Here is a 19,303-nt window from a genome sequence, read left to right as displayed (position 1 = left end):
GTTCCAGGCATGTCCCACCGGGAGGAGGCCCCGGGGAAGACCCAGGACACGCTGGAGGGACTATGTCTCTCGGCTGGCCTGGGAACGCCTTGGCATTCCCCCAGAGGAGCTGGAGGAAGTGTCTGGAGAGAGGGAAGTCTGGGCATCTTTGCTTAGACTGCTGCTCCCACGACCCAGTTCCGGATAAGCAGAGGAAAATGGATGGATGGATGGATATCTTAGGATGGAGAGCAAGAAAGAAGAAATGTGAAAGTGAAGTGATACAAAAGCTTTGTAGAAAATAACAGGAGATTAGGACAGGAAGCAAATGCATTTGGAAATGAAGCATTGGACAGAGAACAACAAGGAATAAAAAGGAAAGGACGAAGGGAGAAAGAAATAAGGATGTGGTGCCTAATACAGTAAGAGAAGAAGTGGAAAGAAGAAATGTAACAGTTTCAGAGACAGAGAGGAAATTGTGAGGTGCTTAGTTGTTATTCTTTGTCATTGTACCTGATAGAGAAAGAAGAGGAAACAAAAACAAGACACAAGAAAGCGAGAAACATAAGAACAACACAACTGATTGGCCCACAACCCGACTTGTAAAAAGATTTTTCTTATGTATTCTTGGTTTGCCACAGCTACAGTGAGTTTAGCTTTTCATTCCACTGAGCCCCTGGGACTGCTCCTGTCACCTGAGCTGTCATTTGTTTAACATTCCTGTCTAATATTTATTTCACTGTTGTTTCTCAGTCTCTGTGTGGTTGCCAACTAATAAAGCTGTGCTGTAAACGAATCATGCCACACACACCATACGTGCATGTGTGTAAATTCAACTGGTTTTTGCCAGACAGCAGCCAGTCCATAAGGTTCACTAGTTTCAGTGGGTTAGGGGGGTGATGTAGTGGGGAGCTGTCTGTACCTGTGTCTATGTGTGTATTCGTGTGCCTTGTGTTTTATGGTATACAGTATTAATTCCCCGAACACCTGCTGTTTGCGTTCTTGTCCTATCCCCTTGTCACAAACACACATGCACACCTTACTTCTGCCTGTAATGGTGACAAACAGCTACTGCATTTACATGCACTTAAGTAACCAGGTTATTGAGAGGTTATGGCAGAAATCATGAAAACATGTTTACATGCACAGCAGTAATCAGGTTACTCAAAAACCCCAGTGTACATGAGTTCCTAAGTAATTTGATTTACCCCTGCTAGCCCACTGAAAGTGGAAAGGTGTCGTTTGGGAAATCCTGACGTAACTATGCAACTGCATCCTCCCATAAACAAAGATGGACCTAGTGATGTTTCGTCTGCAAATCATGACATTAGCTGCCCCACTAGTCGTGAAATTAATAATGGAAACTCGAAGCTGTTGCTGCTGCTCGTCATGTTGATGATAGTCTGTTTATGCCGGTGACAACATCCTGTTTTTCTCCACTCACATGAACACAAGTGACCTGTGAACTTGTCTTTTGCACATGTGCTCTTGAAGAAAACTGATTAGAAACCTGGTTACACATATACGTGGCAGAGAAATCGATGTTCTCCGGGAGAAATCTACCTGGGGAAATCAGGTTTCCTTAGTCCTCTACCCCGATTATAGAAGCCAGGTTTCCCATTTACATGACAGTTAAGAAATCGGCTTATTTGAGAAAACCAATTGTAACCTATTCACTTAAGTGCACATAAACGCAGTGAGTGTTGGGGCTTTTGTATTAAAGCTTCTTGTTATTTGTCAGCTGGTCACTTAAATCTAAATATAAGTTTGAGGGGTGAACACTCAAGCTAACACACCAGGTGTATAAAAATGGCCGCCTCACTATGCTTTATGTTAATTTTGCATAGTCAAGCTTTTTCCAGCTAATCGAGTGAGTCCTTTTTCTTGGCTGTGAGTTTTTAATCACTTTAGGTTCAGTGCAAAACACTTCTCTTTAGCAAAATTGCTGTAGCCGTCTGCTTTCAGGGCTTTTTTCAAACACATGATTGTATGAGTTTATCTGAGCCCTCTTCTCAATGTTCAACACTCTCACTGCGTTTAAGGTGACAAAGGTGAAGGTGCCAACTCCTGTGAAAGTACTGTTTGTACATTTTATTTAGAGAATTTTATCTTTCTTTACTAAGGCTAATTGTACAGTGAATACCACTAGTTCAGGCAGAGTGCTGACGTTTTGCTTCATTATTACAGTAGGTAGGTGGGATTAGTTCTCACAATCTGCCAGATCTAACTGAATAACCATTTGCCGCCTCTGAAAGTTGTCTGAGAGGGCAAATAGTGAATTCATGTTTATTTGATAATATGAGATACATTACTGGTTGCCTCCCTTGTGACTAATAGTGAAAAGTCATACTTTACACCCTTTTATTTCCAAATACATCACTGTTAATTGGTGTAGTATTCATTTGACATTTCTGCCCTTTAATTTCACAACACATATTGTTCGCTCTGACAGCGGCCTTGACTTCCTTAGTTTTTAGATGCCGATGTGAGATCAGGTGACCCCATCAGCCCACCTGGCCCTGTATCCTCACTGTTTGTTTGGCTTTAGAGCAGTTTCCCTGGTGAGAGCAGAAGTTTCCACTGCAAACAAGAGAAAGATGGAGATAAGGATGGAGAGATTAGAGAAGAAGGCAAAGGAAAAGAGAAGGGTAGTAAAAATGTAGCCAACTGCTCAGGAGTGAAAGATTGAGATAAAAGAAGAGAGATTAGGGGGGAAGAGAAAAACAGAAGAAGGTGAAGAAAGTGTTTAGTCAACTGTGAAACAGTGAATGATAAGACATGGGAGATTGAGAGGGGGAGACTGTAAAAAAGGCGAGATTAAAGAGAAAAAAGTCGAGAGGAAGGCTGGGAACATGGCTGAAGCTGGCTGTGATAGACTGACAGGTTGGCATTAAAGAGCGGTGGCTGAAGAAAGGAGAGATGTAATGTAGATGAAGAGAAGGTGGGAGGGGAAAAAGAAAAACTGAAAGGCTGCAGCCAAATCTGAAACAATAAGGAGACACAGAGGGGGAGGATGGAAAGACGTGGAGTGATGAAGAACAGAAGTTTTTTAGTGGTGCCTCAGAATCACTCAAAAGTGAGTGTGGATGCTTGAAATTACAAATCAACGAGCGAAAAATCTTCTATTGCAGCTCCTTCCTCAAGTAGAAAATGATAAATCAATGCTGTATTGACTTTTAGAAGGCTTATCAAGGTGCCTCGCTTTCCAAGGCACAGGTAATTACACACACACAGTGAAAAGGCTGTGAAACGAACCGGCAGTCTAGTCAAGTGTGGAAGATGGCAAAGTGGCTCACTGTGGAAAAACATATCTGGTTTCTTGAATGTGCTGGCAAGATGGATGAGACACCTAATCATCACAAATTTCTCTTTTGCTCTTTTGTAGTTTTCATGTTATTGCTGCTTCCAAATATTAGGACCATTTGATAAGGAGAGTTTATCTATCAGACGCCTTAGGATCTAAATGCTCCATTATGTTGATGGTGTCCCCTTCCTCAGTGGAAGAGGATGAAGTCCCCCGGTGGACAGCCATCCATCGGTATACCAGTAGCTGCTCTCCTCTGCTAGAGCCTCCAAACAGGCTTGAGAATAAACCTAGGTCTAGGTCTATAATCGTTTGATTGATTAGCACAGCTTTAAGGTTCAGTACTACACCACTCTATAACTTGCAAGAGGCTCTTGTTTTGTCTCTTCTCTTCTCTTGTCTTCATCTTCTTTCAATAGAAACCTTACTTAGACCTCATTCGGAGAGCTCATTTGTAGCTGCTTATGATTTAAATCTCTGTTTGTTCTGCACTGAGTTGGATTCTTTGATCAGTGCAGTCATTTCATGTGACCTTTCATTGTATCACTTGAGATATTGGAACTATTCATTATCCTGGAGCCCTTTCAAGCTCCCCAGGTGGACCCTGGCCTGAACCACATTTTAAGCTTTGGGAAGCACTGCCCTCTCCCACACCAGCCCTCCCAGTCTCAAGCCAGGGTATGGCTCTTATTAGTGGTCCTTGCCATGGCAGCTTGGAGAAGCCTTTTGAAATTTAATATGGTCTTAAATCAGATTTATAAATGTTTAGGTGTATTATGAAAAACACACATGCAGGCTGGCTTGACAAAACCAGACTCAGTTTATGTGTAGTTTATGTGAGTTTGTGTGTCTATGAGTTATGTGTGTGAAATAAGAGAGAAATTTGTGTGCTTTGTTTGCCGGTGTTCTCTTGTATGTGTGTGTTTTTCCTTGCCCTAATTCCTGCAGTGCGACAGCGTTTCAATAAACAGCGCACCCGTACAAAGGGAACCAGTCTACGCACACGCACTCAGGCAGTCAGTTCATATGGCAGTATGTATACATTGTGTACCCGTAGTTAAAACGGATTGAATGACAGCCAGGAAAGATGATAAGCTTTTAAACTCTGATGATGGAAAGATGAAAAATTTCATTCCAAGTTTTTTTTTTTTTTTTTTGCTGGAAGACTGCCTCTTTGATGCTGCTGTTCTGATCTGTGTGTGTTAAAGTTATGAATTAGGGTCTGGGATAGGGAAATGAATATTTAATGTCTATGCTGTGTGAATGTGTTCCTGTGTTGGGTCCAGGCTGGGAAATCAAATCTATCTATGTGGGAAGGTTTGAATGCACTGGAAAATTAGCTTCTCACTAAGTCACAGCAGCAGGAGCCCTGTGTGTGTGAGCATAGGAGCATCAATCTCTTGGGGCCTATACAGTAATAGTGTTTGTATGTATTGATTTTTGTTTGTGTTTGTTTGTTTGCTTGTGTGCATGTGTTCTCACAGGTTTCAGGGCATTCTCACCCTTTGTTCGTCTGCCACGTTCTCTAATTTGACTGAGCGAGAAGACACAGAGAAACCAATGCAGACACACATATGCAGTCAGCGGGTGCTCACTCATGTTCCTTTGCTTTTTAGCTTAATAATGAAGCTGTTTGATTTCAAGATACACTGTGTTATATTACATTTATATTATCAATAGATTTTTTTCCCTTTCACTTCTATGCAGATGACATCGAAATCTACCTACCACTGAAAACAATTATTAGATTGTCTGGTCGACATAAAATCCTGGTTATCATGCAATTTCTTACATTTAAACTAGAGTGCGTTTTATTTGGTAATGCTTATTCTTTACCCCCCTGCGACCTTGGTCCTTTTGTATTTTATTCAAAAACTATTATAGAAAATCTAGGTGTTCTATTCGATAACGAGTTGAAGTTCAAAAAGCAAAAATAATACTTTTTTTTCACAGCTGATGTTGCTTAGCAAAGTGAAACCTTTCTTTTCTTTCAATGATTTGGAGGTTGCTATCTATGCTTTTAATCATTTCCAGACTAGATTGTTGCAATGCTTTGTTTTTCAGGATCAATAGACCTTCACTTATGAAGCTTAAAATGATGAAAAATGCTGCTGCCGACACTCACAAATTTGATCATATATACTGTAACTGTTGTTCTCTCCTCTTTTTATTGGCTACCTGTTCATTTTAGGATTCCGTTTAAGCTGCTATTATTTACTTTCAAAGCTTTAAATGGTATGTCCCCAGAATACTTTTCTGATCTTGTGCAGTGGCATAGGCTGAACAGTTTTTTTGTTCGATATTCCCCGGGCTAAACACTGTCGAGTGGGAGATTGCACCTTTTCAGCTGTGGGTGCTAGACTTTGGAACATCCTACTCCTTAATCTTAGATCTGTCTCAGTTTAAATCTTCACTTCACCTATTTATTTTCTCTGGCTTATGTTTCCTAGTGTAGTTTACTCATTCTGTCTCTGTGATTGTACTGATTGTTTATTTTTCATTTTCTTTCCTTTATTTTTAATTTTATGTTGTGTGTGTGTGTTTTTTTTTTAATCTATAGCCCCTTGGCCAACCTGCTGTTGTTTAAAGTGTCGTTTTTAAGATTTGTCATATTTTTTTTAACCCCTGTGTTTCTCTTTGTAGGGATTTGAACAAAAACAACATCACCAGAATCACTAAAGTGGACTTTTCTGGGCTCAAGAACCTCAGGATTCTGTAAGTTAGTTTTTTTTCCTTCAACAGTTTGTGGTGATAATCCTTTCACTGCTACTGAAACTACTCAAGGATTGTCAAACCAGGTTGTTCAGCAAGTTCAAATCTTATTGCGTATGGAGGTCTTTCAGCAAAACCACTTTTATTCTTATCCTAAATGGTTTTCTGTGCAATGCAGGTGAAAATTGGGGAACGGCAAATTTTTAAAGTCACTTGTATGTGCTGTATAAGTACAAAAATGACAACAGGGTGCTTCACAAAACCTCTGCAAATAGGGTTACTGTCTAGTCTGTGTCACCTTTGAACACTCATGTAATAACTGAAGATTAGCTGCAGGTAAATGTTTCTGCAAAATGTTTGATGGCTTCAAATGGCTGTAAACAACTGTGCTGACATAAAGAAAGCAGGTAATCTTAAGCAACTGAAACCATTTTTTATAATCTTTTTCCATCACGTTTTGCAGTGCTAACCAGCACTTGGTCAGCTGCTAATTGAACATTTCAGACAGCAGCTGAATCAAACACTATTCTTATCAAAACCTTTGTGTTGGTTTAAATATTTACATTTCCTTTTTCTGTCTTTGTGACAAGCCACATCTTCTCTAAATGCAGAAGTCAAATGACATTGTTATATTGCTGGAGAAAGTCATGTGGCATAAATGTTGGGGTGTTCACCATGTGTGAAGGATACTTATGATGGTAATATGTGTCACATCTCCTACTAACAATCAACATTAGTTATCTTTTCCCAGCTTTACCAAGTTTTAGTCACCCAAACCTGACTAAAACATAGCCACAGAGCAAAAGCTTTTATCTGTTTTTGAGTTGTATCTGCCATTTAGAAGGCAGCAACAAACAGGTATGAAGTTGGTTGGATTACATTTTTTTTTTATTGTGACTTGTATTTGTTTTTTTACAAGAAATCCCATTAACAAAAAAAGCCACCATGTTGGAGCAATTACTCCTCTATTTACCTAACAAGGCTGAAGGGGAAACAAAACTTGATAAAATAAAGTTTCCCATCCTAATGAGGATTTTCAGGGCAGAGGAGAATGCAGATGTCTTATCCAAGGATTTGAGGTTTGTAATTACTGAATATTTACAGGGTTAAATAATAGATTAGTGGGCTGAGATGCAAGCAACAAACAGCAATTCATCCATTTGCTAAACAAACAACACAGTATCTCATTGTTAAACTGATGTGGAGATATTGATACGCAGCTACTAAACTTCTTGAACTAGACTCTAGAAGAAATCTAAAATCTAATTAACTACTCCTTATTCTGCCCATTTCTTATATAGTACCAAACACAAGGTCATAGCTTCTCTGAATAACAAGTTCCAGTAAGAACAGCTTGCAACAGGTCTGTCTTCTGACACTGAGACATTACGTCTCTGCACAGTCAAATGACAACAGTGACCCCTATGAGTTATTACAAAAGACAGTTGGGCAGTGATTCAGCAGTTACGAACATGTACTTCAGTAAATTACACTACAGCAGTGCTGAAATTTTGCAATATTGGGACATTCAGTGATATTAGGATTTTTGTTCCCTGTAAGATCCCCTCTTGCATGATGTGTGGCCAGCCTGATCCAACGTGACGCATCGTAGCTGGTGATTTCAGTTATACACTATCTGTTCCAAAACAGTTTTGGTTTTGGGGGCTAAAATAGTTGAGGTAAAATTACTTCCAAAGGCAATTTACTGACTGGAGACTAAAAGATAACAATAATAATAAAATTTTGTAGTGTTTGCCTTTATTCTCATTAAAAAAAGGAAAAGAATCAAATGACATGCTGAAGTCATTACTCATTTTACTCGTGCTTGTATTGCTTGTCATATCTAAAGGAGTGTGACTCCTCATCTCTTCTCCGCTGTCCTAATTGACTCCAAAGACTCTACCTTGGCTGCATCAAGCAGCTCACATTTTTATGTATGTGTGTGTGTATTTATGAGGGCTGTAATAACTATAATCACTGCTGGCTGTAAGCAGCTTTTCTCCTTAATCTGTTTTAACTAGACCAGCGGATAAAAATACACTCTCATTACAAACAACACTGAGAAGTGGAAATAAGGCAATGGATGTGTGTGTTTGCACTTATTTAATTATAACCATACCTTTTTAAAAGTACCATTGTGTGTCAGTTAATCTTTATAGTTTATTCTGTGTGTGAAGGAGAGAGACAGAGAGAGAGACCTTTTATTTGTGTACTTGAGACATGGTGCAGAGGATTAAGGCTGTGTGTGTTCTGCATGTGTGTTTCTGCAGTGACCAGCAGCTTGGTTCATGTGCTTCACTCTAAATCTCTTCAGGTATTTTTCAGTCTTAACAATGAAGTTTTCTTCATCCATTTTAATTAGTGACTCCAAAGACTACAAAAAAAAAACAAACAAAAAAAAAACAACCACAAACTAGAATTAGTGCTTCATGGCTGCATGCCTCCACCAACCGGTCAAATTGACCACCAAAGTCAGTTCATGTTGGGCAGGTGTTACATTTGTATATGTGTCAGCTTCCCTTAAAATGTTACTGGGATATTGCATTCACAAGATCACAGTGACCTTGACCACCAAATTCTAATCAGTTCACCCGTGAGTCCAACTGGACACTTGTGCCAAATTTGAGAAATATTCCCTCAAGGTGTTCCTGAGATGTTAGGTTCAAAAATCATACAAACGTACGGGGAACCTGAGACCATAATGCCTCTGGGCATGACTATTGCTGGCACAGAGGCCTAAAAGAACCTAACCGACAAAACAGACAGAAGACGATGGTACAGTGACTGGGATGTTTCTGTCCGGAGAGCAAATGTTGTTTAGATGCTTGTCGATGTATCCTGTAACGGATGCATCAACGCACGGTGACACATCAGTTTGCCTCAACTTAACCTATAATTAATACTAATATATTGGTATTTTTAATTTTTAGAATTCAGAGCACCTTAATCAGACTGACTGTTGTAATCTGAATAAACATTTATTCACACAAAAACACACCATCTAATCCAGCTGCCTGAATATTCTTTAATCTTAGCAGTCGGTCTGTCTTGTTGTAATAAACAGACGCAGCTTGTCTCTGCATGCACAACATTTAGCGTGATGTCTTTGGCAGCCAGACTTAGCAAGATTTCTTCCAGATTGTGACAAAATTGAATAATTCCAAACAAATTTAGCTGTAGTTGAAAACCTTTGCTTGATATTGAATATTTTACTTGAGAAAGTTAATGTGATTTCACCCGTTGTGTGTAAACAGCAAGTGAAGTCAATATCCTCTGAAGGATTTCCTTGTTTCCTTGGGATACCAAGTGCTCTGAGTTAGGCATAAGGTAGCATGACATCACTGTTCATTTTATAATAGTTGGTAAGACTTTCTGATATGGTTGAACGAGAGTTGTTAGACACACCAGGCTCCACACACATGAAATCAGTACGTCCTCTCTTCTCTCATTTCTCTGTTGATGACTAATGCCTGATACAGACCAATATCAAAACAATACCTCATCCGAACAATGTGCCAGCATCGACTCCACACACCATGTGTTTGGCTTAAGATCCCTGGCCTTTCTAAGATTCATTCAGTAAATCGCCATGTGGTTAGTTGCTCATTTGGATAAATAAACTGTGATAGTTACTTGCAGTTAAAGCTTGATTTCTCTTTCTCCAAAGAAGAAGAGGAGATGGAGAAAACACAGCCCGACTAGAATAAACATGTTGGATTAATGTTGACTGGACTTAAATTGTGACTGACAGTCTGGAGTGAGCACCGTGTATGTTTACATGTGTGCTGCTTGCTACCAGTGCAGAACTGTGTACCTATGCTTATGATTGTTTACACACATATTTAACATTACTTATCAGTGCTGGGTGTGTGTGTCTACGCATCCTACAGTATGCATTTGTGCCTGTCACTGTGTGTTTGTCCTTTTTGCACCAACTGTCATTAAACTTCAATCATTTCTGCACATTTCTAACCAAATTTAGCTTTTTGCTAATTTTTTGAAAAAAACTATGCAATTATTGTAAGTTTCTCTTTGAATTATGCACTCAAATTGTAAGTTTTCCAGCTTCTTGAAATAGGAATTCTTGAGAGAAAAATGCAAAGAATATTCAAATTAGCTTCTCATTGTGCATCAGAGTCTCTTGAAGTAATCAGGAAGATAAACAAGAGGTGGTTATAGTATGCAGTTGTGTTGCACATGACATTTTGTAAATTACATTTTATCCAGATTTTTGTATCGATATTTTTTCACTGCTTTCCCCCTTTTTTTCCAAAATAAACATGGGCAAATACCCTTTTTAAATTTTTGGGACAAAAGAGAGCCCCGTCAGGAAATCAGGAGTGCATGTCTATTCGCTTATGCTCTTCACATGGGGTTGGTGATTGTTTGTGTGCAGTATGTGTGTGTTTGAGTCTGTAATCTTTCAGACGTGCATGTTTTTGTCCAACAGATTTTCTGTGTGTGTGTGTTTGTGTAAAGAGTCAGTACGACAGACTGTGGGTACATTGCTGTAATACAGCATGCATGTCTAAACATTTCTGTGAAATAATATTTCAATCAAGATTGTGCCAAAACAGATCAAAGTTTTCATGGCAGGCCAGACTGTATCTCTGCTTCTTTAGTCTTTGGCTCTGTCTTTCTGTTTTATGTCTCTCACTCAGTGCATCTCGCCATATTCAGTCTCTGTTTTTGTATCTCTGTTTCCTCTTTTATGCCTCCTCCTTTCTTTTTCCCCTTTTATTTAAATTCTTCAGTCTTCCTCCTCCTCCTCTCACAGGCATTTTCTTCCATTGACTTTCCCTTCCCCTCCTCCCTCTCAGGAGATGTCACTCTTAACATCCTCAGACAGAAAATATAAACAACATATCTGCAGAGATGTTCTCTCTCCTTTTCCCTGTCTCATCTGGAAAACCTTAGATTGCCCAGAAAACATCAGAACCCACAGCGAGCAGAGGGAAAAAGAGAAATACTGTACAGTGTGTGTTGCACTGGGAGCACCACTGGAAAGACAGAGAGGTGGAGAAGTTATCTGCTGTGAGAGACGAGAGGGATGGGTTATTAATTGTTTGTTTTGGCTCACTTGATTGTGACATTTGTGAAATGCTGCATGTATTTAAACCTTTTCAACTTTTGCTTCGTCCCAGATTAATTTTGTTCAGCTCACTGATTGCTTGTTTAGACCTCCAAATTTTTAAAATGCTAATGTCTGTCTTGATGTTTGAAATCCCTCTTTTTCTCTGTGGGAAGCTGCAGATGTTGCTGTTTGCACTGGCCAGAAAATTTGATTTATCTGGTGTTTCTTCTCCTTGTTTGAAACTGCAGGGAAAATTGGCTGTGGATAGATATTTTAACTACATTGTTGTCCATTAGTTTCAGTTTGAAGAAATAACTAACTGCAACTGTGTAAAATTACTGATAATTGTTATCGCCTCATTTGCCACTGTTATTTCTCCCTAGTGTTGCCTGCCGTTCTCTTAAGTGCCATAATGTATTTTTGCTGGTATTCCTTTTCTTTTCTACTTATTTTCTCCTTATTCCCGTCACTGTAGTCACCTGGAGGACAACCAAATCAGCGTTATTGAGAGAGGAGCCTTCCAAGACCTCAGACTGCTAGAAAGACTGTAAGTACCATCTTATATAATATCATCAAACACTCATATAGTTAAAAGTACCAAGTACAACACTAAACATACTATGTTACAAGGAAAAGGCCTGTATTCAAAATGTTAATTAAGTAAAAGTACAAAAGTATTGGCATCAAAATATAGTTAAAGTTCCAAAGGAAAGATTATTCACTATGCAGAGTGGCACATTTCTGGATTATAATTAATGATACATTATTGTGTTCATCATTTTAATGTTGCAGCTGGTAAAGCTACTGGGTAGCTAGTGAATTTCTCACTAGGGATAAATAAAGTCCTAAAATGACCCTGTATTCTGTATGGTTAATTTGATTCTGAAGGACAACTATTGGCCAGAGTTAATAAATGTAGTGCAGTAAAAAGGATCATATTTTCCTTTATAATGTAGTGAAGTCAAAAGTATAGGGTAGCAGGAAATGAAAGTACAATACAACCAGTACTGGAGTAGATGTGCTTAGTTACTTTCCACCTCTGGTTGTGTGTGTGTGTGAGGGAGAAACAGAGGCAGTGCAAGCTAAACATCTTGAAGCATTTTAAGCATGTAAATTCCCCACTGGGTTTCAAAAAAGCACACACATACAATACATATCACAAAATATGCCCACCTGCAAACACACATTCATATTGTCTTCCTGCACACACCTTTGACTTCCTGTTTCTGCCTGTCCACTGTGTAAACTATATACCTGGATGATCCCCAAGTCCGTCCACTTCACACACCAGCTTGGAATTTTTCAACTTGTTCCACGTGTGTGTGTCTGTCAGGTCACACCTAGGCTCGAGTCAACAGAATCAAGGTGTCAGTGCACACCACAGCACTTCCCACACACACATCTGCATGTTTATGACTCATTGTTGGAGGGATGACAGGCAGACAGCTCTGCAGGAAAACATTCTTCCATGCTTCTATTGTACAAGGGTTTATAATTCTGTAGCATGAGACAAGAATGCAGAGTAACACACTTTGTTTTGTCAGATGTTGTATCCTGGAAATGCTTTTCAGTGTTTTAATAGGAAGCTTTCAGGTTAATGGAACACACCTTCTGGTTGCCATATTGGAGATCTTCCACTGATAAGAGCAGCATCTATACACTTAGGACTTGGCTATCTTAGTAATGTTGAATTCACATTGTTGGGCTTGGGTATGAGTATGGCTTGGGTATCATTTCATTAGTTATCTAACCACAACAAACACTCTCATTTGTTGCCATCCTTCCAAAGTGTAATTTCTCTCTCTCATAATGACATCTGCAGTAACTCACTGCTGCGTTAATGCACAAAGCGGCTCACTAAGACCCTTTCCTTTCCACTGGACACTACATTGATCTAGAGATTTTGTAAGTAAGAATCTTTCTGGCAGTTGGAAGGTAGCATAGTTGGAGAAATACAGTAGAGTGACAGACTGACAACATCAGTTAATTCAGTTCAGGTTATGGCAAGCTTCTCTACAACTTGAGAGACACTGAGTGGCAGCAGCATGTGTATCTTGTCTCTAAATGGAGATCACACATCCAACAGTAAAAATGTGAGCTGATGTGCTGCTTTAATGTTGAAAGGCTCTTTAATGTGGTGTGTCAGGAAAGGGTCAGAGGTTAGAGGTGAGGGGGTTGGCGAGGTTAGGGGGCAAAATAGTTCTCAAGAGGTGGCATTCATTTGTCTAAGTTATTTGAAAACATAGTCTTGTGTAGTCTAAACTTGTTTGTCAAAATGAAGACACAGCACATTGTACTTTACCTACACCCAGGGAGCAAAAACAGGAGGGAGCCTTCTCAGCATTAAAATAAACATTTTTATTCTATTGAAATGAGTGAAATGCTTTTTTAAAATACTGTGTTGGCTGGTTTCTGATGGTGTGTCTGTCAGGGTGAGGGGTTAGGGGTGAGAGAGGTCCTGGTGCTGAATTTGTGTGACTTATGGAGTAACAATGTGAACAACATGGAACTCATCTCCTCAGACAAGGGCATCTGTTTATGTCAACACATGAATTGCAAAGTCATGTCTTTGGGTATTTCACTTAATTAGGTAATTTAAAAGAAACAAAAACAGCTCAGGGATGATCTGAAATAGCAAAATGTAATTTTTTTGCTGTATAAGGTAATAATTAATAAGTAATTAGACATTTTTGTGTGATTTTTTTTTTTTTAAATAGTTTTTATTGTGAAGAATATATATGAAACTCTGGATTTTGAGGTGGTAACCCAGTGACATCAATTCCCTCTGGTCTTCATAACTGCTAGACTTTACTGTAATTCCATTTAATAGGCATCATTTTCCAATCTTTAAAAATCTAGTGCCCATAGTCTGTGGACTGTAACATTTAAGGTTTCCAAGTAGAAGAAACATGTCATTATTATTTGAAAACACACAAAGGGTTCTTCTCATAAAAACCATTACTGTTTTGTGAACAAACATCTTAAAATGACTCATAACTGTAATAGTAGCTGGTCGTGTGATTTCCTTTTGTACCAGCAGTAATTTTTCTAGGAGCAGTGGTCAATATTGCAAATGGTGGGTATCTCTTTCTGGACTGCAGCTCTCTTTCCATTGGTGCACACAAGAGTGAAAGTCAGGGCCTTATTATCATTATCACAGGGGTTAAAAGGTTGGTGTCTGTGTCTTCTCTAGCACAGATTCTGCTCGGTGACCCTGTGACCCTCCACCCTCCTTTTCTTTTCTTTTTCCCTTCCACGCCTTGTTTCTCAGCCAAATGCTTTGGTAGCTTGATAACACTTTCACTCCCTCTGCTCACACTGTCTACATGTATCTCTTCTGCCGCCAGCCCCACCCTCCTTCAACACACACACACACACACACACAAGCAGAAATATCTTTCAGCCTTACACACTTCATCTCTTACTTTCTCTGTATTTCTTTTGCTCGACACCATATTTTCACTCACTTCGTCTTCTTTTGTGTTCCATTCCTTTGGAAATAATTTCCATATCTTCATTTTATGCTTGATTCATCCTTAAAAATTGTGTTTTACATGTACAGTAAACATAAGAAGGCACTGGACATGAGAAGGTTTTAATCTCAAATTAGTTGAGGGGAAAGACACCCGTATCCTAGGAAATGCCCAGAACAGTTCTTTGACACCTCCGAAATGTTACCAAGCTCACAAAACCACACAGAGGTGGTGATTTTGCACAAAAACAATTGGATAGGCTTCAGAATTCATAGTTGTCTTTAAATTGCTTTTGTTATCATCTACTCTTAAGAATTTGAAATAAATTGTCATAGGTGCAATACATACACAGATACATAGACAGGCCTATTTATTGTGGTACCCTTGTATAGTAGGTCACGTGACCACACCCAACTAGTTTGCCACCTTTCTCCTGAGTGTGCTTGTTATCTTACTTTAGAATTACATGGTTCATAAATAATTCTGATGTAGGTTCTGTGACCGTTACTTTGTGTACATTTAATAAATCTTATGGTTCTAATTTATTAAATTTTTTGGTTCAGTGTACCAGTATATCCATTTTCTTACTATGATATGGGAATGTTTATGTTGCTGCATGCACCTGACACTAGTTCTTGATAAGCCTGGATTTAAGACCCCAAAGCCTTTCACATTTGTTTATCTTGACCAAAATTAGTGCTAATACAGGATGGATAGTCTATCAGTTTTATTAATGACAATGTAAATTGTGTATGACTTACTGGGCAAGCTCTTACATTTTGTGAATTTTTGTCCTGTCAGCTGTTCTTTGCCATCAGTATTGCACTTTGCTCTTTTATAATCCCTTAGTTGACAGTGCAGTCTTCTTCTTTGTGTAACGTGACAGATCAGGTTAAGACTTTTGCCAAAATTTATTGAAGATATACTACAAAAACTAATTTTAAGTGAATTATCTTCAACTTTGCAGAGAGACTGGGAGTCGCCAACAGGTCAAACCTTTTCCTCTTCTCATTTTCAGGTCAAAGCACATGCTGGGACCATAGTGATAACTGGCTTTTGAGAGCTTACAGCATGATAACCTATAACTCCTACGCATGCACACACACCACATAGCACGATAACCTGTAGGTCATGATCACAGGAACCAGACAATCTTTCCCATGAGTTTGACCTTTGAACCACGAACTCGCTGACCTTTAATACGATGGCTGTCGGCTGGTTGCTGATGGTTCAGTCAACACAAAGCCATGGATCCCAGTGATTTATTCATCTGTTTTTGCCTGTTCTGTTCATGCTGAGGTTTACAGTATCGAGCTCCAATAACTTAAAAACTATTTTCTTTTCTTTGTCTCCCTGCAGTCGCCTGAACAGAAACAAACTCCAGTTTCTCCCAGAACTTCTCTTCCAGTCCAACCCCAAACTAGGACGACTGTGAGTACACCTTTCTTGTTTTTCCAACTCCAGATCCAATGAGCCCACTTTCCTCAACTCTGTCATCTCTCTCAGACTCTCTCTCCATCATCCCCTGTCTCCTCATTTTTGTCTTTTTTTTTTTTGATGTGTTATGTGATCCACTTGAAAACACGGCCAGAACTTTTGTCCAGGTTGATGGTTTAAGTCCTGTGCCAGGTGACACAGTGCCACTGTGCGCTCCTGTCCAGAGGTGAAAAAAGTATGCATCAGATGTGTGTGCATGTGTCTCTGTGTGTGTGTGCATGAGTAAATATTTTGCTTGACAGATGAGGAATTTGTATTTGGGAATATGGAGATTTTCCAGAGTATTCAGAGTGTGCGAGCAGGTCATACTGATGCAGACAAGCCTCCCACTTGCCCTTTTTCTCTCTCCTTGTCAGCTCACATCCTTACACATGAGCTCTCTCGCTCTTTCTTTCTTTCAGTCCCATCGGTATCTACCCTTTCTCATTTTCTTCCACTGTGCTCTTTCTTTTCATTTAGGCTTTCTGTTTGTCTTATCCCCAGAGAGTCTTTGTCAGCTTAGGCTGAAGGTTGAACCACCTAAACTTTATAGCTGTTTATACTGGGCTTCCTTCAAGGGAAGCTAGAGGTAGGTTGTGTGTTTCTCAGGCACAAGCCTGCTGTTGCATGTGTCTGAAATCATTATTGTCAACATTCTTGAGCTTATAGATCACATGTGCATGCATGAATACACCATATTGATATACTGTATTTGTATGTGTGCACACGCTAGGATAAAGAATTCCAGCGCTGGGTCCTAAAACCTTTCACTTCTATCTTATAATGTTTCCATGAGGCAGAAGGCCTTGGAAGCTACTCTAACCTTTTCTTGATGAAAAAGTACATCCTATATATGCAATTCTTGTGTTTTCTCTTGTGTATTATTGAAGTTTTAGGTGTTTTAGGCGATCAAAGGGTGAATTAGACCAATAAATGTAAAACAATACTCCACTGAAAAGCTTTACTCTTTTCACAATATAATGAAATAAACTGTTAGCTGGAAGATTTAGTGGTTTTTGGTGAATCAGGTGAGTTGGGGATATACTGATCCTTTGGGATGGTGGTGAATGATGGAGCGGGAGTTTTCGAGAGGTTCCTGTGAACATTTTTTGACACATTGTTTTGCCGTGAGACTCTGTAGTCACTGAGATCTGTTCTACTAGATGTACTGTGAATCCAAACTGACCATACTCTTTTGTAAAGGAGCAACATACAAACTTGCAAGCCTATAACACCTTAATTAATTAATTAAGTAAAGCAGAAAAATCTTGTTGAGGTTAAGAACCTCTTTTACAAGGGAGCCCTGGTAAAATAGCATTTAGACAAATTGAGCCTCCCAATATGTTTCAGAAAACACTACATACACTCATAATGACTTATGCTGATGATAATAAACTGTCATCAAATAGAATCAATACATTTTCCATGGGACTTTCTCAGTGTGCTCTCTTCTGTTGTCAGAAACGCCACAGACAGATGAAATCTCAGTGGGGTGCCCACTGTGAAAACTCGATTTAATACTCTGGACAGACAGATCATGCATTTCATATGTTTGTGGTTTCATGTGATGTATCACTAACGACAGCAAACTCAACTCTTATGGCTGAAAGGAAATTTTCATTTACGTCAACTGTGGCTTGCAGGATCACACACAATCAAAACCTCTCGTGTGAACATCAGGGACAAACAGTGGTGACATATACAAACACAAATATTCCATCACACACACATTTAACCATGCTCCCACTGTGTCTCTTTCTTTTTCCAATTCTTTTCTTGTTCTTCATGAGTGACAGTCTTATTTTCTCCTCCACCTGGCTTGTAATTCTCTAAAACCCCTAATTGGTCTCAATAGCTCTTATTTATCACTGGTTGAATATGGATCTCTGTAGAGTCCTCAGACAACTGAGAAACAGAGTGGAAAGGGTGAATGGGTGCCAAACTTAACATTATAAATCTCATGTTCTTTATATCCCTACTTTGCCATCAGCACAATCTAAATTACAGTGTCTGGAGTTTCCTTCTGCGCTTTATTTTTTTTTCCACTATTCTCTTTTTTCTCTCCATTCTTTGTTTTCAAGGCCTTTTATTCCATCCACATTGTTTTCCTGTGAATTAAAGAAGTGTCGAAATGTAATAAACAAGGTCTGTAGACAGGAGAGTGTGTAAGAGAGGAAGAAATGGAGGTAGCATAACAGGAGAGAGAGCAATTGTCAGAGAGAGGGAGGCTGAATGAACAAATAATAGCAGGAGAGTAAGAAGGAGGAGACGGAAAGGTTTGCTGGTGGGTTTCTGGTTTGGGTTCATAACCTTCCTCTCTGTCAGCATTGCTTAGATATTAAATGATGGCAGTGTGATAGGCATTACCTCTTAACCCTCCTATTAAAGCCCTGTGGTCTGAGGTTTGGAGATGGGAGGAGCGGGAAGGAGCTGGACTAGCATTAAAGGAACATAGGCATGGGCTGGAGGTTTTGCTCTTGAGGAGGGTGGGAGGTAAGGGCAATCTGTATCAAGTGGGATAATCGTTTTTACCAGAGTCTTGGATTCTGTAAAGATTAATAAAGTGTATGATTCTAAACTATGTATTATCAGGTTGTCTCCTCTTGGAAATTGTTGCAGTTGAACAGTAAGTGCAGCTGCTGAGTGCCTGACAGATGAAAAATTGGTCATGATGAGTTCATGTGAAGGGGAAAGATGGATGGATGAATGGATGCTGGTGGAGGAGGAAGGGAGCTGGTAGATGGATGGAGGCATTGGAGTCTGTGGCCCTGCTAGGTGCTCAGTAGGTGGGAGAGCAAACAAAGATAGGGATGGTGAGATAGAGTCTGTGGGTTTCAGTGTGCGCAGCCTGTGGTTGTTTGCCCCCACAGTTTGCAGAGACTGTGGTCTCACAGCACAGGCACACAGACGCACACAATAAGTTTGAGCTCTAAGAGCAATGCATTTACTAGCACATCTATGAATTTTGCTGTGAAAAGCAACAATCATGGTGGTTCAGATGGAAAAATGTCAGAGTATTGGTGCAGATTATAGTTTATCAGGGACGTTTACTTTGCTAAGTGACCTGATGGCTCTTAGTCTCCTGTCTAATAACACCGACCCAGTCTGAGTCTCATCCTGATCCTCGCTTTCTCCTAGAGAAGTTTGTGCATCTGTGCATTTTTTATGTGTCTATATGTCATTTGCAGTGCTGGTTTACTGCCAGTGATACTCATCAAGCAGCATCATTCTCCCCCAGCTCAGGTTACAGTTGATTGGTTTGCATGAGAGGAGAGGGGCAGGAGA

The 19,303-nt window shown here is 39.5% G+C and overlaps 1 protein-coding gene across 1 annotated transcript in view; it reads left to right on the top strand.

Moving 5' to 3' along the window:
* slit3 (slit homolog 3 (Drosophila)) overlaps window positions 1–19,303 on the top strand; it is a 241,060-nt gene that overhangs the window by 12,891 nt on the left and 208,866 nt on the right. The window contains exons 3-5 of the mRNA XM_020607480.1: window positions 5,927–5,998; window positions 11,545–11,616; window positions 15,902–15,973. Of these exons, the coding sequence (XP_020463136.1) occupies window positions 5,927–5,998; window positions 11,545–11,616; window positions 15,902–15,973 (216 nt within the window). The remainder of the gene's footprint in view (window positions 1–5,926; window positions 5,999–11,544; window positions 11,617–15,901; window positions 15,974–19,303) is intronic.

The sequence above is a fragment of the Monopterus albus genome, unplaced genomic scaffold (assembly GCF_001952655.1).
Source record: "Monopterus albus unplaced genomic scaffold, M_albus_1.0 scaffold86.1, whole genome shotgun sequence".
NCBI classification, from domain to species: Eukaryota; Metazoa; Chordata; class Actinopteri; order Synbranchiformes; family Synbranchidae; genus Monopterus; species Monopterus albus.
The sequence above is the reverse complement of the archived record's forward strand: the minus strand, read 5'-3'. Positions and strand labels throughout refer to the sequence as shown.